The sequence below is a fragment of the Garra rufa genome, chromosome 25 (assembly GCF_049309525.1).
Source record: "Garra rufa chromosome 25, GarRuf1.0, whole genome shotgun sequence".
Lineage (NCBI taxonomy): Eukaryota > Metazoa > Chordata > Actinopteri > Cypriniformes > Cyprinidae > Garra > Garra rufa.
In genome coordinates, this window is record NC_133385.1 from 11,061,502 (window position 1) to 11,085,530 (window position 24,029).

A 24,029-nucleotide genomic window follows, 5' to 3' on the forward strand; every position below is an offset into this window, starting at 1 on the left:
GCGCACAAATGCCAAAAGGCGGGATTTACTGTATGAACCAATCACAGCCGAACGTAACTAGTCATATCAAATCATATTGCGACAAAGGCATTGCCTCCTTTCATGTGACTTTCCCACATTCATTCTCAATTACACCCCACAAAACTCACTGTATGCTTTAGGGGGTCTGTTAAAACTCAATGGGCTCAGGGGGAGGCGAGAGAGACGTGGATTCCCGGTGTAACTTTACCTGTTGGTGTCGACGTTGTGAAATTTTTTTTTGATTTATACACATTTTAAATTTTTATTTTTTTTGTAATATTGGCATTTTTTTTGTTGTTGTACTACAAATTTTGTTCTTACCCAATATTTTAAGACGACACTGCCCTTGTGTCTCCTAAAAATATTGAATGTATATATAAAATTTAGGGTTTAAAATTTAAAATTTGCCCCTTTTTTGTAATTTCCATTATTCTCAGTGGAGTTTGTCATTGCTATAGCAGAGTAGTTTTTACTGTATGATGGCTTTTTAGTGCAACAAATAAAGAATAAAGTCGAAACATTTCGGCAATAAAGTTTAAAAGTTTAGGCAATAAAGTCGAAAAGTTTCGGCAATAAAGTTGGCTTTCTTCTCGAAACATGTCGGCTTTATTCGTTATTTGTTGCACTAAAACGCCATCATACAGTAAAAATACTCTGCTATAACAATGACAAAAATGACTTGATTGCCGAAACGTTTCAACTTCTTTTTGACTTTATTCCCAAATCATTTAGACTTTTTATCCCGAAACATTTAGACTTTATTTCGACACATTTAGACTTTATTCCCGAAACATTTCGACTTTATTCCCGAAACATTTCGACATTATTTCCACTTTATTTCCGAAACATTTCCACTTTATTTCCAAAACATTTCGACTTTATTCCCGAAACAATTAGACTTTATTCCCGAAACAATTCGACTTTATTTCGACTTAATTCCCGAAACATTTAGACTTTATTTCGACTTTATTCCCGTAACATTTAGACTTTATTCCCGAAACATTGACATTATTTCCACTTTATTTCCGAAACATTTCCACTTTATTTCCAAAACATTTCCACTTTATTTCCACTTTATTTCCGAAACATTTAGACTTTATTCCCGAAACATTTAGACTTTATTTCGACTTTATTCCCGAAACATTTCGACTTTATTCCCGAAACATTTTGACTTTATTTTGACTTTATTTCTGAAACATTTCGACTTCATTTTGACTTTATTCCCAAAACATTTCAACTTTATTCCCGAAACATTTCGACTTTATTCCCGAAACATTTCGACTTTATTCCCGAAACATTTCGACTTTATTCCCGAAACATTTCGACTTTATTCCCGTAATCTTAGATTTTATTTCTTTTTTACGTGGCACAAAAATGCTGTCGTACTACTGCATATCTATAAGAAAAATACTTAAAGCATAACAAAAGATGTACTAATTTTGTGACAGAAAACATCAAAAACAACTGAATTAATTTCCATATTCCCATTTTATTAAAACTCTCATAATCGTCATTACCACAGGATCTTTGGTGTCCCACAAAATTCTTTTACAACACCTAATCCTCATTTTCACTAAATAAAGAACCAACTACACATTTATCGTAAGTCATAACAACAACCCTCTCGCCTGGTCAGAAGAGGAAGTTGAATTCTGGTCTTTTCCACCATCATGACTTCAGCTAAGGTACCGATCCAGCAGTGAGAGCATATACACAACCACACATCCAACAAGAACACAATTACAGTTTTTAAAATGTCACACTTTCGGTCACCGTCAGCTATTCTCGTCTGAACAAATGAATTGTCAGGAGGCCTAAAAGTCTAAATCAAACCCTGCATGAAACAACTTCATAAAAATAAGCTGTGCATATGGTCAGAAAAGAGTAAAATCAGGAAAAGATGTGTCTTTGATGGGAGTATAAAGTAAAAAGGTCCTTCTCTTTTATCATAGAAGCATTTTTTAAAATCAGGATTGCATTTGTCATTCACACAAAGGGTAAAATAAATAAGCGAAATGACAGCCAACACAACCAGACTTCAGATTTACCAATATTTCTACCAATTACTAAAACACTCAACAGTCAAAAGGCTTATGAAGAAGCTATTCTGGTTGTCGAACATCAAAACAGCTTTTGTGGTTCAGTAAGGAGAAGATTCCCCAAGGCACTGAACTCATGGAAAAACACCAAAGGGTATGCGGTTTCCGAGAGGCTCCTCAGCTGCCATTGTTTGCGATGAGACCACAATCCAACAGAATCTTACATCCAAAACGCTCAAAACACAAACCGTTCCAATTGGGGACCGTTTTTTTTTTTTTTTTTTTTACAAAAAAGCTACCAATTCAAGCCAAGCAGCTAAAATAACAAAATCTTTTACACAAATAAAAGCAGAGGGAGATATTTTTGATAAATGCTTGTTAACGAAAGGCCTGTGCATATGCAAATGCATTGACAACTCAAACTGCTAGAGTTGACCAATCGTACACGAGAATCTAAACAAGCACAATAGAGCTCACAAGGCAAGTAAATCATAAAAAAAAAAAAAACACCCCGAAATATGGATTTAAGTTTTTTCTTTTTTTCTTGATTTATCATCTCTACATTTACAATGCTACATTTATTTATAATAAAACTCTCTAGGTTCAGTGGCAGACACTCACAGACATACACATCCATACAAACACGCATACAGACAGTGCCCGTCTTTAGTGACTATCAGCAGTGTGCGTGCATAAAGGGCCACTGTCTAGTATCCAGTGCCCAAGAAATATTCTATTATGGGCTATTCAAGAGTGATTATCGCTCATAATCCAGATCTGTGATAAGAGATATGTCTGGTTTATTGTCCGTAACATTGTTCTCGTTGCAGTTCGGAAGGAGAAAAGGTCGCTTAAGTGCAATCACCAGCCATTTGTCTCTTACGCATCGAGAGGCTTGTTGCAATTGGTAGAATGGAATGAAACAGTCGGCCAATCAGTTGATTTGAGGTGAATTAATGGTGAAATTGCGCATAGTGTCGCATTTAAAGGATGCAATTTATCTGGCACAATTTTAATGGTCTTATATTTCAATTCCGAGAAATTTTATCAGTAGGATTAGTAAAAAAAGCATCATCTGAATTGCAACAATAAATGTGAACTGACTCATACACACAAGTTACCGGTCACAAATGTATAAAAGCCCAATAAAAACTGCTTAGCGTACCAAATTTCACTTGACACGCATGTGCGTTCTACAGCCTACATGCTAACTTCGCTTTCTGCTTCAGCGCGCCTCCTCGTATAAAAGCTCTGGAATTGGACACACATGCAGATATGAGAGATCTGAACCATTTTGATGGTTCTTGGATTGATTTTTTTTTATCTGACGGACAATCACAGACATGCTTTCATAAGTGTGTTTTTCAAACGACAGATAAATAAATTCAAATTAAAAACCATCATAAAACTCGCCATCGGAAGTTTAGTGGGACACACGCTCAAGCAGACAAGTTTTTCCAGTCGGGAAACTTCAAAGCAGATGTTGTTCTAGGTACTAATCAACCGAATGACTTGACCACTGAAAGTCACATTATCGCACACACAAAAAAAAAACAATCACGTCTAGCATAATCTCTGAATTTGAATGCAAAAACCGTTAGAGGATTTTGTGAGAGTTAGTGTTTAGCTGTGAAGAGCCTGTACTGTTTTACAGTTCCTCAAACCTTAATGTCCTGAAGACAACAGACCCCATGGGGATCCAAAGGAATCGTAAGGACACGGCCCCAGCCTCATCTGGCACTTCGATTGGCTGATGATTTTTCCTGGAGCTTGAAAGGGTGGTTAACTACAATTCCGTACTGAAGTACGGGGAAGATTCAAGTATGATGCTCTTTCTCGCATGGAATGATGAAACGTCTGAGACTCAACCTTGAAAGGAAGAAAAATTATAACTTAAGTGCAACGCGCAAGTGCAATAATGATGCTTCCCCAAAGCGAGAATCTGTTGATTTTGACAGAAAAGGTGAGGCGGACGTCTCCCGTAAGGGAGATGCCATGAAAAACTTGGCACTCATTCATTCCCAAATAAGGCCAGAGTGGGAGGAGTCAGAAATGAGGCGGGAAGTTCAGTGGCTCCGCCTCAAATGCTATGTTCTCTGTGTAACAAAGGGTCCACCACTAAATGCACTCCAGCACCATGCAGACCAGTTTTGAGATGTTCACCTCTGTGAAAACCAGACTTAAAGACTATCTGCCGTATAGGTCATCAGGGTAATCTCGGCTTCGGCTTTCACTGTAGCTGTTGCGAAGGTCATTGTTATTGTTGTTGCTACGGTTGGACATATTCAAACCGCTCGGTGATGGGTGGTGCTGCACATCATCAGCTTGATGATCTCCAAACAAGTCTGCCCCAACCATAGAAGATGCTCCCTCAGAACGAGTTGTAAACTGTGATGGAAGTGGAGCACCGCTGGACCCTGATGGCCCAGGTGCTTCTAGAGAGTCTACCAAGGGTTCAGTGTGAAAAAGAGTCGATATACCGAGTCCAGCAGGTGCTTCTGAGGTTGGGTTTCCCACCTGAGTTGTCCTGACCGAGGTCTGTGAGCCACGGTGAATCCGGTGGCTGACTACAATGTTGTTTCCAAAGCCACCCATGGAGGCCATAGTAGTGCTGCGTTCCCGCTGGACCACTGCCGTCATTCCTCCCTCTGCCATTAGGCGGCGGATCCGAGACAGAGCGTCTTCTCCGGTACTGGGCTCGGCTGCTGACTCCGCTAGGAGAAACCAGACAGGACAGTGAGATGCTCATTTCAGATAAAGGCAAAACTAAGATTCAGATTGCATTAAATATTTTTTCCTGTAGCTCAAACAGTAGAGCACGGTGCTAGTAACACGAATGTCATTAAAAAAAAAAAAATCTCAAAAAATATATATATTAGAAAACAGAAAATGGAAATTAGTTTGTTTTTATGGAAATCTATTCTGAAATTTTCCAGAATGATCCCATTTCACTGGCTGCTACAGCTACTTTGTTGAAACAAATTTTGCTGTAGATATATGCATAAACATTAGTGGGATTTCTTTACATTTATATCATTTTGTATTTTTGTTCTTTGCTGACAAAACCTGCAACAATGCAAAATCAGAATTAAGACAACTTTTTGGGGGGTTTTATCCATTACGTTTTGGGAAAAAAAATATGTGAGATATAAACTTGAAATTGCGAGTTATCAGATTTTTCTCCTTGGAATTGTGCAATATAAACTGGAAATTGTGAGTTATCTGACTTTTCTCTTGAGAATTGTGTAATATAAACTCAATTTTAAGTAAAACAAAATTCTTAGAATTGCATGATATAAACTCGAAATTGTCAGTTACCTGACTTTTTCCTTTGAATTTCATGATCTAAACTTGAAATTGCAAATTATCTGACTTTTTTCCTCAACTGCGTCATATAAACTTGAAATTGTGAATAAAAGATTTTTTCTCAGAATCGCGTGAAATAAACTCGAAATTGCGAGTTATTTGACTTTTTACCTCAGAATTGCGATATAAACTCAAAATCGCAAGTTTTACATTTTTATCAGAATTGCCTGATATAAACTCAAAATTGTGAGTTATTAAATTTTTTTTCCTCAGAATTGCATGATATAAACTCAAAACTGTGAGTTATCTGACTAACTCACTTATCTGACTTTTCCCTCTGACTTGCGTGATACAAACTCAAAATAGCAAGTTAAACTTTTTAACAGAAGTAAAAATTTTTAATCAGAATTGTCACCCCGAAATTGCAAGTTATCTGACTTTTATTCCTGAGAATTGCATGATATAAACGCAAAATTGAAAGTTATTTGACTTTTTCCCTCAGAATTGCGTAATATAAACTCAAAATTGTGAGTTATCTGACTTTTTCCCTCAGAATTGTGTAATATAAAATCAAAATTCTGAGTTATCTGACTTTTTTTCCTCAGAATTGTGTGATATAAACTCAAAATTCTGAGTTATCTGACTTTTTTCCTCAGAATTGTGTGACAAACTCAAAATTGTGAGTTATCTGACTTTTCCCCTCAGAATTGCGTAATATAAACTCAAAATTATGAGTTATCTGACTTTTTTCCTCAGAATTGTGTGATATAAACTCAAAATTCTGAGTTACCTGTTTTTTTTTTTTTTTTAGAATTGCATGATATGAACTCAAAATTCTGAGTTATCTGACTTTTTCTTAGACTTGCATGATATGAACTCAAAATTCTGAGTTACCTTACTTTTTCCCTCAGAATTATGTGATATAAACTCAAAATTGTGGGTTTATGTCTCACAATTCTGACTTTATAACAAAATTGCAAGTTATAGAGAGACATACACACAATTCTGAGAAACAAAGTCTGTTTGTATCACAATTCTGAGGAAAAAAAAGTCAGAATTGCAAGATGTAAACTCACAATTGCAAGAAAAAAAGTCAGAATTGTGAGATAAAAAGTCACAATACCCTTTTAACATTTTTATTCAGTGACAGAAACGGGCTTCCACAGAAATGAAATTTATGGTGAAATAACATTTTTGGTTAATGATCAAAAACAACAAGGTCTTAGCAAGTTATCTATTAACTCCCCATGTGTGCACACTGGGTCCCATTAAATCGAGAAAACAAGGGCGCAGATTTAATTAGACCAGCTAACAGCAGGTAATAAAGCACTTGAAACAGTAATAACAGTGTAAAGGCCTTGGTAGGACACAACACAGATCTCAGAGAGGTCAGTTCAATCAATTTCACTCCATTACCTGTGTCCAATGAGGGAGGAAGAGACAGGATGAGAAAGAGTGAGACAAAGCAGTTACCGTGATATGTGGCGGGCAAGTTGGTCCGGTTCAGCGATCCCTCTGAGACGGATGCCTGAACCGATGCATGCGACAGTGTGTGTGTCATCTCTGGGGGTGCGTGTCTCTCAGTGCTGGTGCTGGTTGTCTGAACCACTGTAAGAGTAACACATTTTGCAGCTCTGAGTGGACATAATCAATATTACTTAACATGGTTACAGAGAAATGAACTGGAGCGTTACAGATATCCGCTAGAATCACTATGGCCTTGAGCAAGACACTTCACTGCAGTTTTTTCTTTTTTCTTTGCCGCATTCATACTGTCATTACATCTGGGCCATATACTGAATATATCGACTGTTTGTTAGATGTATAAAATTAAGAAATGTTAACATGTTGATGATGTGGCTTTTAAAGAGTGAAACCATAAGGAACACAAATTAAGACATTTTTGATGAAACCCAAGAGCTTCCTGACCCTGCATAGACAGCAACGCAACTGACCCAATGAGGCCCAGAAAGGTAGTAAGGACATTGTTGAAACAGTCCATTTGACATCAGTGGTTCAAACTTGGTTTAACAATGTCCTTACGACCTTTCTGGGCCTTGAATGTGGTAGTTGCATTGCTTGGATTTCATCAAGATTAATTAAAAATTCATCTTAATTTGCGTTTTGAAGACGAACAAAGGTCTTACGGGTTTGGAACAAAATGAGGGTGAGTAATTAATGTCCGAATTTTCATTTTTGGGTGAACTATGCCTTTAAGTTTCCTAAAACTGTTAATAAGTAATTTTTTTTACCTTGAATCAGTTAAAACAATCAATTTCAATGAATCAAATCAAAATGCTTTGATTCACTCAATGTTAAAAGAAGAAAAATAAGTGAATCAGGTATTTCCATGTATTCAAATCTTATTTTAGTAAAAATAAATATAGAAGATATGGAATTTAAGATCACATTTAATACTGTGAATACAAAAACAAACAAAAAACTTCACAGGTCATGAAAGCAAAAAGGGACAACAAAAAAAAACTAAGAAATTATTTTTTTTTAGATTTATCTTACTGAAATAGTTATTTTACAAATATAATATATTTATATATTATTATAATAATATAATTTGCAGCAAAAATACACAATAAATAAATAAATAAAACAAAAAAGTTTTTTTGGACCTTGCTGCAACTGTAGGGAAATACTGCTGTTTAGTTTGTAAGCACGTAAAATCTGCACAAATAAATAAATATTTAAATATAATTATTCCAAGTTCATTTATTTAAAAAATATATTTTTTTGGCTCCATTTTAATGTATATTTTTGTTTTAAAAAGTGGATTTCATGCTAATTATTGTACATTTATACAAACATCTTACTGTATCTGGATGTGTGCGCGTTCTGGAAGGTGCTGGTTGAAGGAAGTTCTCTCTCCGTCTGCGTCTCGGCATTCTGCAGTCGAACCACTGGCGTCTGCGTCCCCTGTGAGGTCACAGAAGGGGCGGCCTGACGCGGCTGCAGGCCAATAGCATTCATAAGGCCCATGTCTCGGTCAAATCGCCAGCCGGACCTGCTGGTGCTGTAAGAAATAAACACAGATGAGCATTTTTGGCTCTTTGAATATGACAAGCAATGCTTTAAGATTCAGCTCATTTCTGACCCTGGGCGCTCCACTCCACGAGTTCGACTGCTGCTGCTGCTGCTGCTGACGGTAAACAAAGAATCCGAGTTCAGATCCGACGGACTGTCTGCATCACTGCGGAAATCACTGGCGACAAAACAGATATTTTAGACTTCATTATCCTGTTTACAAATCAAAGTAAATGGCAATGTATAGTTCACGTGAGGTTATTTATCAGTCCGAAGGGACTCATTTGCGATAATGACTGTCTACATTATCCCACTTTTTGCACAGCTAAGTACTAAATGTATAAATAAACATGGGCATTAAATATAATATTTTATCACGTGGGAAACAGAAGGGATACAATACATGAGAAAATGAATTTTGCACAACAATGCAGGGCTTCCACTGATTAGAACAATTGTGGTTGATTATACAGTTGTAGAACAGCCAATCAGAATCAAGTATTTTATAGGGCCACGTAACCTCGGATGGTGCATTTAAGACCAATAATATACCCAGACTTGAGCAAATTACAAAATCGAACAACTGAATTGCAAAGAAGCAATAGGATTATTGTGACGTACTCCATCTGTCCGCGTGGGCTGTGATCTGATTATAAACCCATCAGATTGGGGGAGAATTCCTTGAAAGTGATGAGCTGCAAAAGTCATGGGGCGTAGAGGTAATGTGGCCTGTAACCTTGTTAAAAAACAATAATTGCTTCTTTCCAGTTGAACACCCGAGTTTCCTGCCACTAATGAAGAAGGTAATCTAATGAAAGGCGGCTTCAGGTAACAGGGCGGTTTATCAAAAGTCCTCATATAGTGCACGTATCTGAAAACCGACACTGGTCTGGGATCAGGAACTGGCTTGACTATTCAATTGTTGAAGATGAACTGCTGACAGACAGAGAATGAATCACCTCTCTGAATCTTTGGCCTGTTTAACTCACGGTGTCAATATTGACACAGGCTCTGGAACACATTTATGGAAATTACTGGTCGTAAAAATGCAGCTTTTGTTGCACCGATAAACTGTGTTTGGTTTTATCTGGAATTTCCATGGCTGCTGTGTTTCATGGTGGCACTTCTTTGTCTTGTTGGGTGGTGTGGTGCACTAGTTCTGGTTAAAGAAGCCAAAAAGTTACTGGTATCATCCCAGGTAGAAGCAATTCACAAACTATCATTATCACTGGCTCTGTTGCAAAACCTAGAAGCTGCCAACAGACAAAATATTTGAAGGCATTAAAATTTCCTTCTAACGGTTCAAATTAAACAAAATTGTCACTTTCTGATAAACTGGCACTAAATATCACTTTAGAAAAGCAGGAGAAGCCACTCAATATAATACCTTTCATATAAAATAAATTGCGGCTCAGAGCGAGTAGACAAAAACAATAACTGTGGTCGTCAAAAACCACCTCAAGCGAGTGTAAAAACTTTAACTGAATTAAAGATTTTATTTTTTCAAAAGTTTCCATCACTCATTTCTGACGTGAAACTTCAAAATGCACATTAAAACAGTATGATGGAAATGCAGCATAGCAAATAAATTATTTGACCAAAATCTAAAATACCATGTTATACTTAAAGGGATTGTTCGGAGTAGAATTGACTTCATTGCTATGCACTCCGAAGCCCATGTAAATACCCCATCCGAAGTTTTTTTTACCTTAGTCAAACATTTATGGAGATATTAGAGTTTTTCGAATTGCTTGTTACAGGAGTGAATGGTACATGTGATGTATCTCGTAAATTGCACCACTAAACATGCAAGTAATCTTACCAAACTTGTACAGTAGTGTAAATAGGTTATGTACTCACAAAACGCTGCATCGGAACATTTGTAAGTCCACCATGAGTGTTTTAAAAACACGTTTTAGCCGATCCCTACTAGTCTCAAAAACTACAAATGGCGACACGTCGACGTCACTTCCCTGGTTTGAAAAAAAGCACGTAAAAGTCCTCCTACAAGTTGACATGCACACAGATGTAGTAGGAGGACTTTTACGTGCTTTTTTCAAACCAGGGAAGTGACTTCGACTTGTAGTTTCTGAGACTAGTGGTTCTCGGGTAAAACGTGTTTTTAAAACACTCGTGGTGGACTTACAAATGTTCTGATGCAGCGTTTTGTGAGTACATAACCTATTTACACTACTGTACAAGTTTGGTAAGATTACTTGCATGTTTAGTGGTGCAATTTACGAGATACATCACATGTACCATTCACTCCTGTAACAAGCCATTCGAAAAACTCTAATATCTCCATAAATGTTCGACTAAGGTAAAAAAAACTTCGGATGGGGTATTTAGATGGGCTTCGGAGTGCATAGCAATGAAGTCAATTCTACTCCGAACCATCCCTTTAAGGCAGATCCCATAATGCAATGTAAAATATGAAAAATATGAATATAAATATTTAATATAGCTGCAAGCTGTGATTACCAAGGTTCAAGTGCTTTAAGGCATTTAAGCACATATACATACACACACACACACATATACATACATATATATACACATACATACATATATATATATATATATATATATATATATACACACATACATACATACATACATACATATATATATATATATATAAAATCATAGTTGGTTACAGGCTTGCTAAATAATGTCTTATATATATATATAAGACATTACATATTATTATATATTTTATATATATTTTAGGGCTGTCAAAATTAACGCTTTAATGACGCGTTAACGCAAATCATTTTAATGGCACTAATTTTATTAACGTGCACGATTAATGCAGTGCACATTTTCTGTTTGACCCACTACCTAGCCCAAAGTTAAAGAAATGGATGCACAATGTTGCCAACCTAGCGAAAAGTGTCTAGCAACAATACATAAACACATAATTCGACAATCCTAATTTCGTTTCTGAGGCTCTCCGGTTTTGCCGAACGAGTGCGAGGTCTCCCAATGCGCGCACACCTCCCTCTCTTTATATATGCGGCTGCTCTGTTCAGCGAGCGGCAGAGGAGCAGCACTTTCAGTTAAACCAGATATTATGTTGCTTTCCAGTGCTTGAAGTGGGCCGGTACGCAGGCACTTCTGTATTTTATCCTTTTGCATACTTGCACTTTTTTGTGCGTACCGGCACTTCTGCCATATTGAATGAATGCAAGCGGAGTCGGTCTACTCTATAGTTAGGATTGCTGTGGGGTTGATGCGTAAAGCCATAAGAGTATGCAAGCGTAAACGGCACGTCAAACACATGCATATCATAAGCACGCCAAAGTTAATTTCAGCTTATTAATAGCACGGCAAATAGAAACAGAAAATCATGCTACTAGTACGCATTTTCATGTGACAGGGCTCTCGAATCAGTACATTATAACGAAAACCCCTTAAAAAAAAAAAAAAGAAGCAGGTCTTTGCGATCACATAATTTTAAACGGGTAAACTCCTAAAAAGTCCAAGGATCGTGAAAGCATTCAAACAGGAAGTTAAAAACAACAATAATAATGTAGAGAATAGTGAGTTATGTCCAGATGCCGGTAAATGATTATTTTCAGCGATTGAATCATGATCATAATCCAGGATTTTTTTCAGTCTTAATTTCATATTACTTTGGTTGTCTGATAACAGAAATACTAAAATATAACAATGGAAACAGTTTTGTTGAGAACTTGGCTGCATCAAATGACAGTACAGTATGTAGGCACCGAGAGGCAAACAAATGTAATAATAAATGTTCATTTTGCATGTTCGCAAGAAGTGAGCTGCTCTGTCCCGCAAATAATGTAAACAGGCTTGTGTATGTAAATTGCACAGTGCAAAGAAAGAGTTAAGTAATGGGAACCTGGTATTTCTATATTCTTTTTTTCCATTTGTCGAATAGACATGAACAAGTTATTTGAAAAACATCTATGACCTTTGAAACATGTCTAGTCTTCATGCTCTATGTCGGGTTTCACTAATAATAAGCATATATTTGCTTAAAGCATCCATATTTGTCCATGCCAATGTTGATTAGAGTATTAAAAACTTTAAAAAGTATTAATTTAAGGTACATTTAGAACAGATAAAAATGTGTGATTAATCGCGAGTTAACTCATGACAACCATGCGATTAATCGCGATTAAAAATGTATAATGTTTTTTAACATTTGTGACTGTTATAGAAGTAGCTGTGGTCCAATCTCCCTATGTGTGAAAAAACTTGCAATGTATAATATTTTACGCCCTTGGAATACGCGATATTGCCCGCCAGTGACCGATTTCTTTCAAATTTCTTTCAGACCTTTAGGGGCATGAGTCAAACAGGCCCACTGAGCTTTGTTACGGCGGCCTCCGAAAACAAAAGGACAACTGGTTGCACCAAGTGGCCAAGCCCTGTGACTTTTTTCAGGCCACATTAAGTTTGGCCAAGATATCTAATTCCATTCAAAAGTTACAGGTTTAGTAAAGATGGCCCTGCCCCTTTCTAATGTTTTGGTGGCCCTTTACGACGGAGAGTCGAAAGTTTAACTTTTTTTGATAATTATTGATATTCACTCTCCAGAGAATCTTCCTGCTCTGGATTGGTTCCAATCTAGGACTAGTCCGAGTCAGCATGAGCCAAGGATTTTAACGAAATAAGACACTTGAGCCTGCGCAAAGGTTGATGAGCGATTTCTGCCTGATTAGTTTTACGTGGAGATTCCTGATCCTTGGCCATTCTAACAATTACAATAGGGTTTTAGCAGTACGTGCTTGAAACCCTAAATATAAATTAATATATCAACAATAAATTGCATTCCAACTGTTCAAATATATGGGCACAGTAATCTTGTTTTTTTTTTTGTTTTTTTAAAGAAAGCACCTTTATTTAGCACATAAATTGATTTATGAAATTAAATTGATTTATAAATTAATCTATTCATGAAAAAATGGAAGAAACCGTAGTGTTAAAAAAAAAACATATGCATGACTTTTCCTTAGAATATCATGCTATTGGAGCAATTGTTTCCTTAGCAAATTACAATATACTTATTGCAGGGATATAAAGTATTATACCTATGTATAAAAACATTTGGCAAAAGAGTAAAACATAAATTACAGTGTTTTATGATTTGATAAGGACTAAAGATATGCATGTGGAGCAGATGGTCTACTGGGTAACTGTTGTTTTAGCTTACTAAGTGTACTTACACTGGCCTGCAGATGACCAAGTCGCCCTTATTGGTTCCGTAGGCCAATCCCATGCCTGGTTCCGGAAGCCACCGGGCTGAGTTAATACTGACGTGCCTCCTTTGGTCTGGAGCCATGGGGTACACCACATTAAACATCATCTACAGGATGCCAAGAGAAAGTTTTAGTCACAGTATTGTATCACTTGTTATGGCTTTAGGTCTATGAATAAAACTCACCCTTAATACCAGTTTAAGTTGTAAAATAAATCATATTTTATATTACGGCAGACATGTGTGGCATTTTCAAACTCTTACTCTAATGGAGGTCTCTCCTCCGTGTGGCTGCTGTAGACGAAACACTTGTGCCACCATGTGGTCGGTAGTGGGATGGAGAAGGATCCGTCTGGAGGCGAGTCCTACCATCACATAGCAGCCCATGGGTGAAAGACTCACAGAGATTGCGTTTGGACCTGAAATGCAGATTAAAAACAAAACTCAAAAAGGAATTTCTGCTAAAAAATATATTTTTTTTTAAAACAGGAACAGTGTGCTAATGTCAAAATGAACTGCTGAGTTACTCTTTGACAACACTGACCGAATCTCTTGGTGTACAGCATTTCTCCTAAGTTATGGGGAGCGAGGGAGTAGACGGCTAGGATGCCCTCATCCGCAAAACCCCGTTGGCTGCTGGGAATGAACACAGCCAGCAGCTGCCCGTCCGCTGAAATATCACAGCTAGCATCGTTGTAGATCTTACAGTGAGGAACGAGTACATTCACAGTGGCTAAGAAGAAAACAAGAAAAAAAGAAGTGTGAAACATTAAGCTGTTCCAATAATGTCATGCCGATTTTGTGTGCAAAAACTATTGAATGTGTTCAAAACCTACAGTACTCAGAAGAACGTACCATTACTGATCTCTGGAAGGTCAAACTTGGTGAAATCCCACCACTGCAGCCTATAAGTGGTGTTGGCAATGTTACTGGCCACAGCTGACTGCCCATCACCTATAGATGCACCTGCGACAGAGAATTATAGGTAGATCCATTTAATATATTGTATCTAATGTGGACATTATGGAATAAAAATCACTAAATGTGACCTGGACCTCAAAACCAGTCATAAAGGTCAATTTTTTGAAATTGAGATTTATACATCATCTGAAGCTTTCCACTGATGTATGATTTGTTAGGATAGGACAATATTTGGCTGAGACTATTTGAAAATCTGAAATCTGAGTGCAAAAGTCTTTAAAGCCTTTAAAGTTTACAGTAGAAAATTTACTAAATATCTTCATGGAACATGATCTTTACTTAATATACTACTGATTTTTAGCATAAAAGATTTTTTTATTATTATATTATTTTTTATTATAATTTTATTATTTTGACCCATACAATGTATTGTTGGCTATTGCTACAAATATACCTGTGCTACATACGACTGGCTTGGTGGTTCAGGGTTACAAATGTGCTTTGTAAAATAAACAAAATAAGAAAGATGTGAAATTAAACAATAAAAAGAAATGACTTGTTGTACCTGCTAATACTCTGTTAATGGAGGAGTGAGTGGCCAGGCCTGATTGACCCCTTTCATGGAAGAGTCCAGCGTAAGGCAAGTACTCTGGTAACAGGAACCTCCTTTAGATAAAGAAATGTTTACATTAACAGAACATATTTTCTCTGAAAAAGCTCAGATATCTGAAATTATTTATTATAAATGCAACCAAAAAATAAAAATATATATATGAAGAAACACATGAAGAATCATGTGACACTGAAGACTGGAATAATGCCTTCTGAAAATTCAGCATTGTCAACACAGGTATAATTGAGATTTTAAAACATTAAAATAGAAAACAGCTATTTGAAATAATATTTCAAAATATTACTGTTTTACAATGTTTTGATCAAATAAAAGCCTTGGTGAGCATAAGATTTCTCTCAAAAACTTATTATTATTATTTTTTTTAAATAAATAAAAAAAACTTTCAGACCATAAATCCATTAATGGCAGTGTATGAAAGGCAATGTTAAACGTAATTTATGATACTGACCGTGGGACAAAGCGTCCAAGAGAAGGGGCTGACATTCGAGCGTTACGGGGCATTCTGTGTCTTGTTCTGTCTCCAGGCTCCCTGTGACCATGAGAGAAAACGAATATTACTCCTTATTTATCACGGCTTGACTGCCAACTCACACCAGTAGCATTTCAGAAGCAAAGCAACTATATTCACTAGACCACAAGATTTGCCTGTCTGACTTTTGTCCAGTTTTATTCTGTTTACTACTGTTTTTACTGCTATCTCCTACTTTTTTTGAAGTTAAAGTGATAGTTCACCCAAAATTTACTCACCCTCAAGCCATACTAGGTGTATATGACCTTCTTTCAGACGAATACAGTCGGAGCTATATTTAAAAATATTCTGGCTCTTCCAAGCTTTATAATGGCAGTGAATGGCTGTTGAGATTTTGAAGCCCAATAAAGTGCATCCATCCATCATGAAAAGTATGCCACATGGCTCTGGGGGGTTAGTAAAGGCCTTCTGAAGCGAATTGATGTGTTTGTGTAAGTAAAACATCCACATTTAAAACTTTATAAACCGTAATCTATAGTCTCTGCTGTTGTACGCACATTCACAAAAGAGAGTGTTGTTCCAGCGAATGACGCTGGCGTAGCATAAGCTCCGGTGAGAATATGCTAGTCTTGCAGGAAACAAGTTTTGTGTACAGCAAAGGAAAACCAGTCTTTGGCTTATATCCAAAATCCTCCAACATTTCCTTATTTTGTTTTGCTCTACCCACTACGCTTCTGCGTTCATCACTTCTCACTGGAGCTTATACTATGCTTATGTCACCTACTGGAATGCCACTAACTCTGATTGTAGTCGTCTGAAAGAAGGAAGTCATATACACCTGGATGCTGTAATTAAATCATTGGGTAATTTTCCCTTTAATACACTTAAAAGTCCAGTTATGAACAACAAGAATTGTAGCTGTGTTTTAGACTGCACAGAATGTTTATTTTGTATTTGAACTGTGCAGCTTAGATGACATCAGAAATAGACTAGGCACCTATCTTTAGCGTAGGAGCACAGAGAGCCAGTTCTGGGACGCTTCTGGTACAAACAAAAGCATTGCCTAGAGTGGTGCAGTGTAAATAATACGTAATAAAAAAAAAAAAAGTACTCAATTTTAAAACACTGGGATGAACACCGTAAATTGGATTTACATAACAGTAATTGCAATCATACAGTAATACAGACATATGTATGTGTGAGTGAGGACGCAAGGAGTATTATCAGACTTACTCAATGTCCTCATAGTCTCCATCACTGGCCTCTGGTGGCGTGGAGGCGGGGTTGTTGGACTGACTGTCGGCTTGAGAGTTTGAGAGCGTCCGTAGGCGATTCTGTAGGGAACGCTGGCGTATGCTTTCTCTCCGAGACAGATACTGGATCATCCTTTGAGCATAGTAAGCAGCTGGAGACAGTCTGCGGAGATGTAGAAGAGGAACAGAGAGTCAAACTCTGAAGTCTAAAAATCAGCCTCGTGTTTGTACATACAGGCTTTTAAACAGGTACCTGGCAGGATCTGGATATATGGGATGATCTCTGGAGCCAGACATATCATATCGAGAGAATGGAAAGAGCGACGACTCCAACAACCTCCTGAGGTATTTAAAGGCAAAATACAGCCATTTCAATAGGAATCCACATGAATTAATAGATTTCACAACAGGTTCATGATGGAAATACCTAGGGCTGCCCCCTAATAGTCAACTAACCGTTAGTCGATGAGAAGAGGCTTGATCGACCGAAATTTTAATTGGTCACTTAGTCGTGATGGACATATACTTGAACTTGAGTGCGAAACTTTAAAACTCTGTGTACATTTGCCTTACAGACATGAAAAATATATATAGAGAGTAAAATGTCTACTTTTAAAGGAACCAATTAAAAAAAGAAAACAAATATTCTCAGATTTTGTAATTCGTATGAAACAAATACAGGTGCTTTCACTACTGTGGAGATGATGAGTCAGTGTCTCCACTGTAGACGAAAACAAAGAAAGCACTAGTTTATTAATAAATTATTAAAACGTTAATGCAGTCTCCTTGCTGTTTCTCCTTGACACATTCATAATTATTATATCTGCCGGTGCACTGTGGTGATGCTTTATGTGTGCGCTTGAGCACTTATTAGGCTATGTAGGCAATTAAAGGCCCATTATAATGAATTATATGGTTTATTAATAAACATGTGACTGATAGTCGACTAATGTTTAAAATAAACAACTAGTAGTTGACCAAAAAAATCTTCAGGGAAGGACTGTCCTAAAAATTGCCAATTTGCCATATTGACAAGCAGAAATTGGCTTTGATTTGAAAAATGGACCTTTTTTGCCCACCAATTAGCCAAATTTAGTTCTTGTTGTTTCTCACCTCCTGAGTGAGTCCTCATCTGGATTATCAACAGGCACCTCTGGGTTTAAGGCGTCTTGCGTTGCCTCAGTAGTAGCGCTGGCTGTCGGTTGCCGGTACACGCTTTCCCACTGCCCCGTCTCCTGATTGTACACCAGACCCATGGGCTGCTGGCCCTGTAGACCAGAGGAGGTCTCACCCAAATCCATGGGCCTCATCTCAGGGGCTTGGGCCTCCACTCGTGCACCCTGACCAGAGTCCTCAAACGGAGGCACTGAAAGCGGCCAGGATGGTCCATCTTGAGAGGAAGAAGAAGAGGAAGTCTGACCAGAACGCTCCCAACGTTGAGTGTCATGGTTAAAGGTGAGAAGGTTGTGGCATGAACGGCACCGATTGGGGTGGTTTTGAGAGGGGCCAGGGACCGTGCCTCCATTTCCAGTGTGGGAAGAGCCGTTATGCGAAGGACCGGGGCGTTCTGTGTCCATGCTACTGTTAAGCAGCTCCTGCATGGGTCCCGGTGCACCCGGCACCTCTCGACTGCCACCGGGTCGCTCCAATTCCTGCATTCGCTCATATTCCATAAAGTAACGGCTCAGGTTGCACTGCAGGACGTTGCGTATGGAGGCGGGGTTGTTGCGTTGAGTGTTGTCGTAGAAGGGGTGATGGCCACTACTGGTGCCATCGTTGGCTCGTCCCCGGTTGGGATCCGTCCCGGGCAGCACTAGGCCTCGCCCTTCTGTAGCAGACGTGTATATGGGTGATGAAGAGGAACCATCGGGGAACCTGTGCAAGGAGAGAAGATCCATAGAAGAGGAGCTCGTCCTGGGAGGAGGCACAACACCCCTTCCAGCACCACCTTCCACCCCAAACCCACCTAACCCGTGTTCATGTCCTGTGCTCAGCAGACTACCCGACCAATCAGCCCCAGGGAGTCGCCCAGGGGCCTCGAGAGGACCTTGAGAAGGTGCTTGTGATCCCAAGGGATCAATAGTCCTAAGAGGCAAGAGTCCCCGATGTGCAGAGTTCCCTGCAGTCCCACTGAACACACTGCTAAAAGCAGAAGGTCGGTCCGTGGAGGTGCGGGTCTGGCTAGGGGTGGGTGAGAAGGCAGAGGGGCCCGACTGAGTCTGTGGTTGAGCCGAATCCGAAGGCTGGAGGCCTGTCGGATTCTGAGTGAATAAATTCCGCGAGGCAGCACAACGACTGCACAGGCAGCCCAAACCCAAATGCTGCGTGCAGCCCTGTAAGGCAGGGCGGTCAGCCGGTTCGGTCCGCATCGGGTACTGGAACCGGGGCATGCTGGGAGGTTCTCTGGGCTCTGGAGCGGGGCGGGATTGATCGCTAGCCTGTGCCCCAGAAGAGCGAGAAGACAAGATGTGGAGGAAATTGTGCAGGATGGGCGTACGACGTACAGGTGGGGAGCGCAAAAGAGAACGTTGGCGGAACAAAGCCATCTCCATACTGTCCATGGGGACCTCGGAGTCATCATCATTCTATAGAAACACAGTAAAACACTCATTAAATTATGTTTGTAAAAGTGAAATGCACACTGGAAAAAACAGGAATGCTATTTTGACAGGAAAAATTGAAGTCTCTAACCTGCTGGTTGGATGGGTTCACTATAGCAGTTAAAAGATTATGACCTAGAGGATCAAATCTCACCAACCTGGCCAAAAAAAAGAAAGAATAAAAAGTCATAAATGTTTTCACAACCTATTTTACTTTTATAATATGTGAACCTGGACCACAAAACCAGTCATAAGGGTAATTTTTTTAAATTGAGATTTATACATCATCTGAAAGCTGAACAACAGAATAATATTTGGCCAAAATACATCTATTTGAAAATCTGGAATCTGAGGGTGAAAAAAAAAAAAAAAAAACTAAATACTTAGAAAAATCGCCTTTAAATTTGTCCAAATCAAATTCTTAGCAACGCATACTACTAATCAAAAATTAAGTTTTGATATAGTTACGGTAGGAAATTTACAAAATATCTTTACGGAACATGATCTTTACTTAACATCCTAATTATTTTTGGCATAAAAGAAAAATCAATCATTTTGACCCATACAATGTATTTTTTGGCTATTGCTACAATTATACCTGTGCTTAAGACTGGTTTTGTGGTCCATGTTTAAGTGAAAGTGCAGGATTTGTTATAACACATTAGCAAAAGATTTCTGTAACATGCTCTAATTAATCATGTACAAATAAGACCAGGAATATTAAGAAATGAAATTGGGTCCATTTTTATTTCATGTTAAACACTATGAAACAGCAGGACTGCTTCCACACCGGACACGTTCGGTCTCGCTGGCAGTCTTGACCACAGCAAAAGGTTCTGGCCGGCTCCAGTCCCAGAAGTGAAGTTCATTATTGGTGGCGATGAGCAGGAGCTGAGCCGTGGGGTGGAACGCTAGAGAAGCGATGGCAACATTACTCTCCGTGAACCAGCTCTCGCTACCACCCTGGAAATGGAAAAAAAAACATCAACAACAATCATTTAAACAGCAATGTCTGGATTTTTAATGCCTAGAATATATGTAGACGACTTGAAATTTGATCAGACCACAATAACCGCCTAGAGCAGCTACTAAACAGTACGAAAATCAAACATACTGTTACTAACACGCAAGATAACTATGTTTGCAAAAGAGGAAGGTCCACACACAATAGGAATAACTAAAACATTAAACAAAACTGTTCCTCACATGCAGGTCCCAAATGCGGACTTCTCCATCAAGGCACCCAGAGGCAACCAGGCCAGAAATGGTGGGGTGAAAGGTCACACACCAAGGTGTGCGTCGATGGCCCACTAAAGAGTGCAGGCACTTTCCTGTTTTCACATCTGTGATGTAGATGTTATGGTTGACGTGGGTTGAGGCCACAAGATTCCTAGAAAAGGAAAAATTTAAATATAATCTCTGGAACCAAAGAAAAACAAGTAGCATAAAGAGTTTTTTTTTTCTTAAAATGTAACTGTTACCTATCGGGACTGAAGGCCAGCAGGAAGGTTGATCGTGGATTATCCGGCAACTCTACTTTCTGTAGAAATAATCAAGACATATACATATTAGATACATACATATGTACATCTGTGACCCTGGACCACAAAACACGTCTTAAATAGCATGGGTATATTTGTAGCAATAGCCAAAAATGCATTGTATGGGTCAAAATTATAGATTTTTCTTTTATGCCAAAAATCATTAGGATATTAAGACCATGTTTCATGAAGATATTTTGTACATCTCCTACCGTAAATATATCGAAACGTAATTTTTGATTGGTAATAGCATTGCTAAGAACTTAATTTGGACAATTTTAAAGGCAATTTTCGCAATATTTTGATGTTTTTGCTAGCTGTATCTCAACCAAATATTGTCCTATCCTTACAAACCACCATAAATCAGTGGAAAGCTTATTTAGTCAATTAATCTCAATTTTAAAAAATGTACCATTTGAAATTTAAAATCTTTTACAGCATGTAGCCTGAGTGAAATTTCAGGGTCAACCAAAGACTATTAAATAAATAAATAAATACATCAAATGTAAAATAAATTATATCAATATAACAATTAAGCTCTGCCTATGAATTTAGGTAATTAGTTAAAAATAAATTAATCTACGAAAATTCTAAATCTGTAAAATTCAGAAACTTGACGTGGCAAACTCTTGTTCTGACAATTTTCTTACAAATTTTGAATCCAGCCTCTCAAAAACTGTCAAATAACCCAGTTTTTATTTTATGTGATTTCAAAGCTGAATTTTTAGCACCACTGCTTCAGTCACATGGTCCTTTGGAAATCATTCTAATATTCTGATTTTCTGTTCAAAAAACATTAAATATTATTCTTATGTTGAAAACAGTTAGAGTAAAACAGTTAGAGTAAAACAGTAGGTTTTCAGGTTTCTTTGATGAATAGAAAGTTCAGATCAGCATTTATCTAAAATAGAAATCTTTTGTGACATTATATTATGTCATTATCATCACTTTTAATCAATTTAATGCATCCTAGCTAAATAAGAGTATTAATTTCTATCATTTCTTTCGACAACAACAAAAAAAAAAATACTGACACGCTTTTGAATGGTATTTATTTTAGACAAATGCGGATCTTTGAATTTTTCCATTCATGAAACAATCCTGAAAAAAAGGTACTCAACTGTTTTAAAAATTGATAACAATAATAATGTTTCAAATCAGCATATTAGAATGATTTCTGAAGGACAACGTGACACTAAAGACTGAAGTAACAATGCTGAAAATTTATCTTTGGAATAACAGAGGAATAAACTACATTTTAAAATATATTCAAATAGAAAACAGTTATTTTAAATAGTAAAATATTTCAAAATGTTACTGTACTTTGGATCAAATAAATGCAGACTTGGTGGGCAAAATCTTACTGTTCAAAAACCTTTGACTGGTAGTAAAATTGTAAACTATATACAATATAGCACGGGGTTGCTTGTTTTGCAATTTTAATTCAATCATCATACTCATCAAGTACAAAACATCCTTAAGATTAATAACTAATTTGACCAATTATTTGATAAGAATAGGTCTAATAACAAGACATAATTTCAGATTATGGTCTGTTTGGAGGAACAAGGCTTTGAATTTCTCTGCAGCAAAAAATTGACTTAAGACATTATTCTGCTTTTGATATCTTGAAACTGGAACGCCTGCTGACTGTAAGCCAGAGTAAACCATTAGTGTCATTAAGGTTGATACCCTACCTGGCTCTGCCATTTCATCCAGCGCGTCCGGTCTTCTACCAGCTGCTGCAGAAGCCGCTGGGAGCCCAGCATGCGAGCTCCTCGCTCTCGACCCGACAGGATCAGCACAGAGTTTCTGTTCTGCACTGCCATTTTTCCTCTCTAGTGCTCCACGGCCCGGCCGGCCTTCCTCCTCGCACACGGGCCGGACACTAACTCAGCAGCTCGTCGGCCATGCAGACTGGTGGACAGACACAAAAATGAGCTTAAATCAACAAACAATAATCTATAGGTCAGTAAGAAACATCATTAATCAGCAGAAAACTTCTGAAAGATCATACAGTTCAGTATTCATTCTCTGTATTTCAACACACAGAGACGTGCAACCTAAATGACAGCTCATTTCCAGACAGATGTCTGGTAAAAACTGACTGATCTTGGAACAAAAAACATGATTTCTAAGTTTTAACAGTGTATGCCAACACTGTATCTTGATTTTAAAGACAAAAAACCTGTTATGGATCCAAAGGGCCCAGCAATCATGTTTATGAAGCATCACTGTGCTATCCTTTAGACAACAGATTTGCAAAAGTAAACCCTTTGGCTGTTTTGTCATGATATTACACCAACAAATGACTTTTGACTTGGTCAAAACACAGATCAGTAAGATTTGATGTTCATGTGGACAATTAAAGCCCTATCAGACGTGCTGGACCATGTAAACAAACAAGCCATTTAAATCCACACTACGCCAGTGAAATTTTCATTCGCATTTCATCAACAGCAAACCAGGGACAACAAAATACACACATAAACAGCATTAATAAAGGCATTAAATGTGTTTTTTGGTCGTGCAACTAACAATAACTCACTGCCGTGCCCGCCCAAATATGGAAACTGAACTGAAGCTACTGTGTTAGCCACCATTTATTCGATATAAACGTTGATTTATTTACACATATTTTAGTTCGAACGATCGCATAACCACAAATACACTGTGATTGTATTGGAATGCAGATTAAACAGCGAATTCATCGATATTTTACCGACCTGTTTTGTTGTGTTTGTCAGTGAAATGTCATCGAAGACGCTGTTAGCTTCTTAGCCTGTTAGCCGAGATGGATCGTTCTTAGGCGACCTGGATTGACAACCCACCGATCCGACGCGCCGAGCAGATTACATTCATGCCATTTAGGCGTATCTCAATCAAACCGTTGGAATTATCGAGACATTGAGAGATTGTACTGTGGTGGCTATAGGAGAAATGATGCTAGCTAGCTGGTTTTTGGGTAGCTCGGCGTAG

At 37.9% G+C, this 24,029-nt stretch overlaps 1 protein-coding gene across 1 annotated transcript; it reads right to left on the reverse strand.

The window, feature by feature from the left end:
• Positions 1 to 1,490: 1,490 nt before the first annotated feature.
• Positions 1,491 to 24,018, reverse strand: ambra1b (autophagy/beclin-1 regulator 1b). The gene is made up of 19 exons (XM_073831394.1): positions 23,777 to 24,018; positions 22,748 to 22,967; positions 20,991 to 21,049; positions 20,716 to 20,899; positions 20,300 to 20,472; positions 19,601 to 19,667; positions 18,023 to 19,494; positions 17,163 to 17,249; positions 16,890 to 17,072; positions 15,636 to 15,716; positions 15,119 to 15,219; positions 14,488 to 14,598; positions 14,177 to 14,365; positions 13,897 to 14,051; positions 13,601 to 13,740; positions 8,473 to 8,580; positions 8,192 to 8,391; positions 6,840 to 6,974; positions 1,491 to 4,774 (listed from the first exon to the last, which is right to left on the reverse strand). Exons 2-19 carry the CDS (start codon positions 22,877 to 22,879, stop codon positions 4,248 to 4,250), a joined length of 4,104 nt encoding a protein of 1,367 aa, XP_073687495.1. The 5' UTR covers positions 22,880 to 22,967; positions 23,777 to 24,018; the 3' UTR covers positions 1,491 to 4,247.
• Between the last annotated feature and the right edge of the window lie 11 nt (positions 24,019 to 24,029).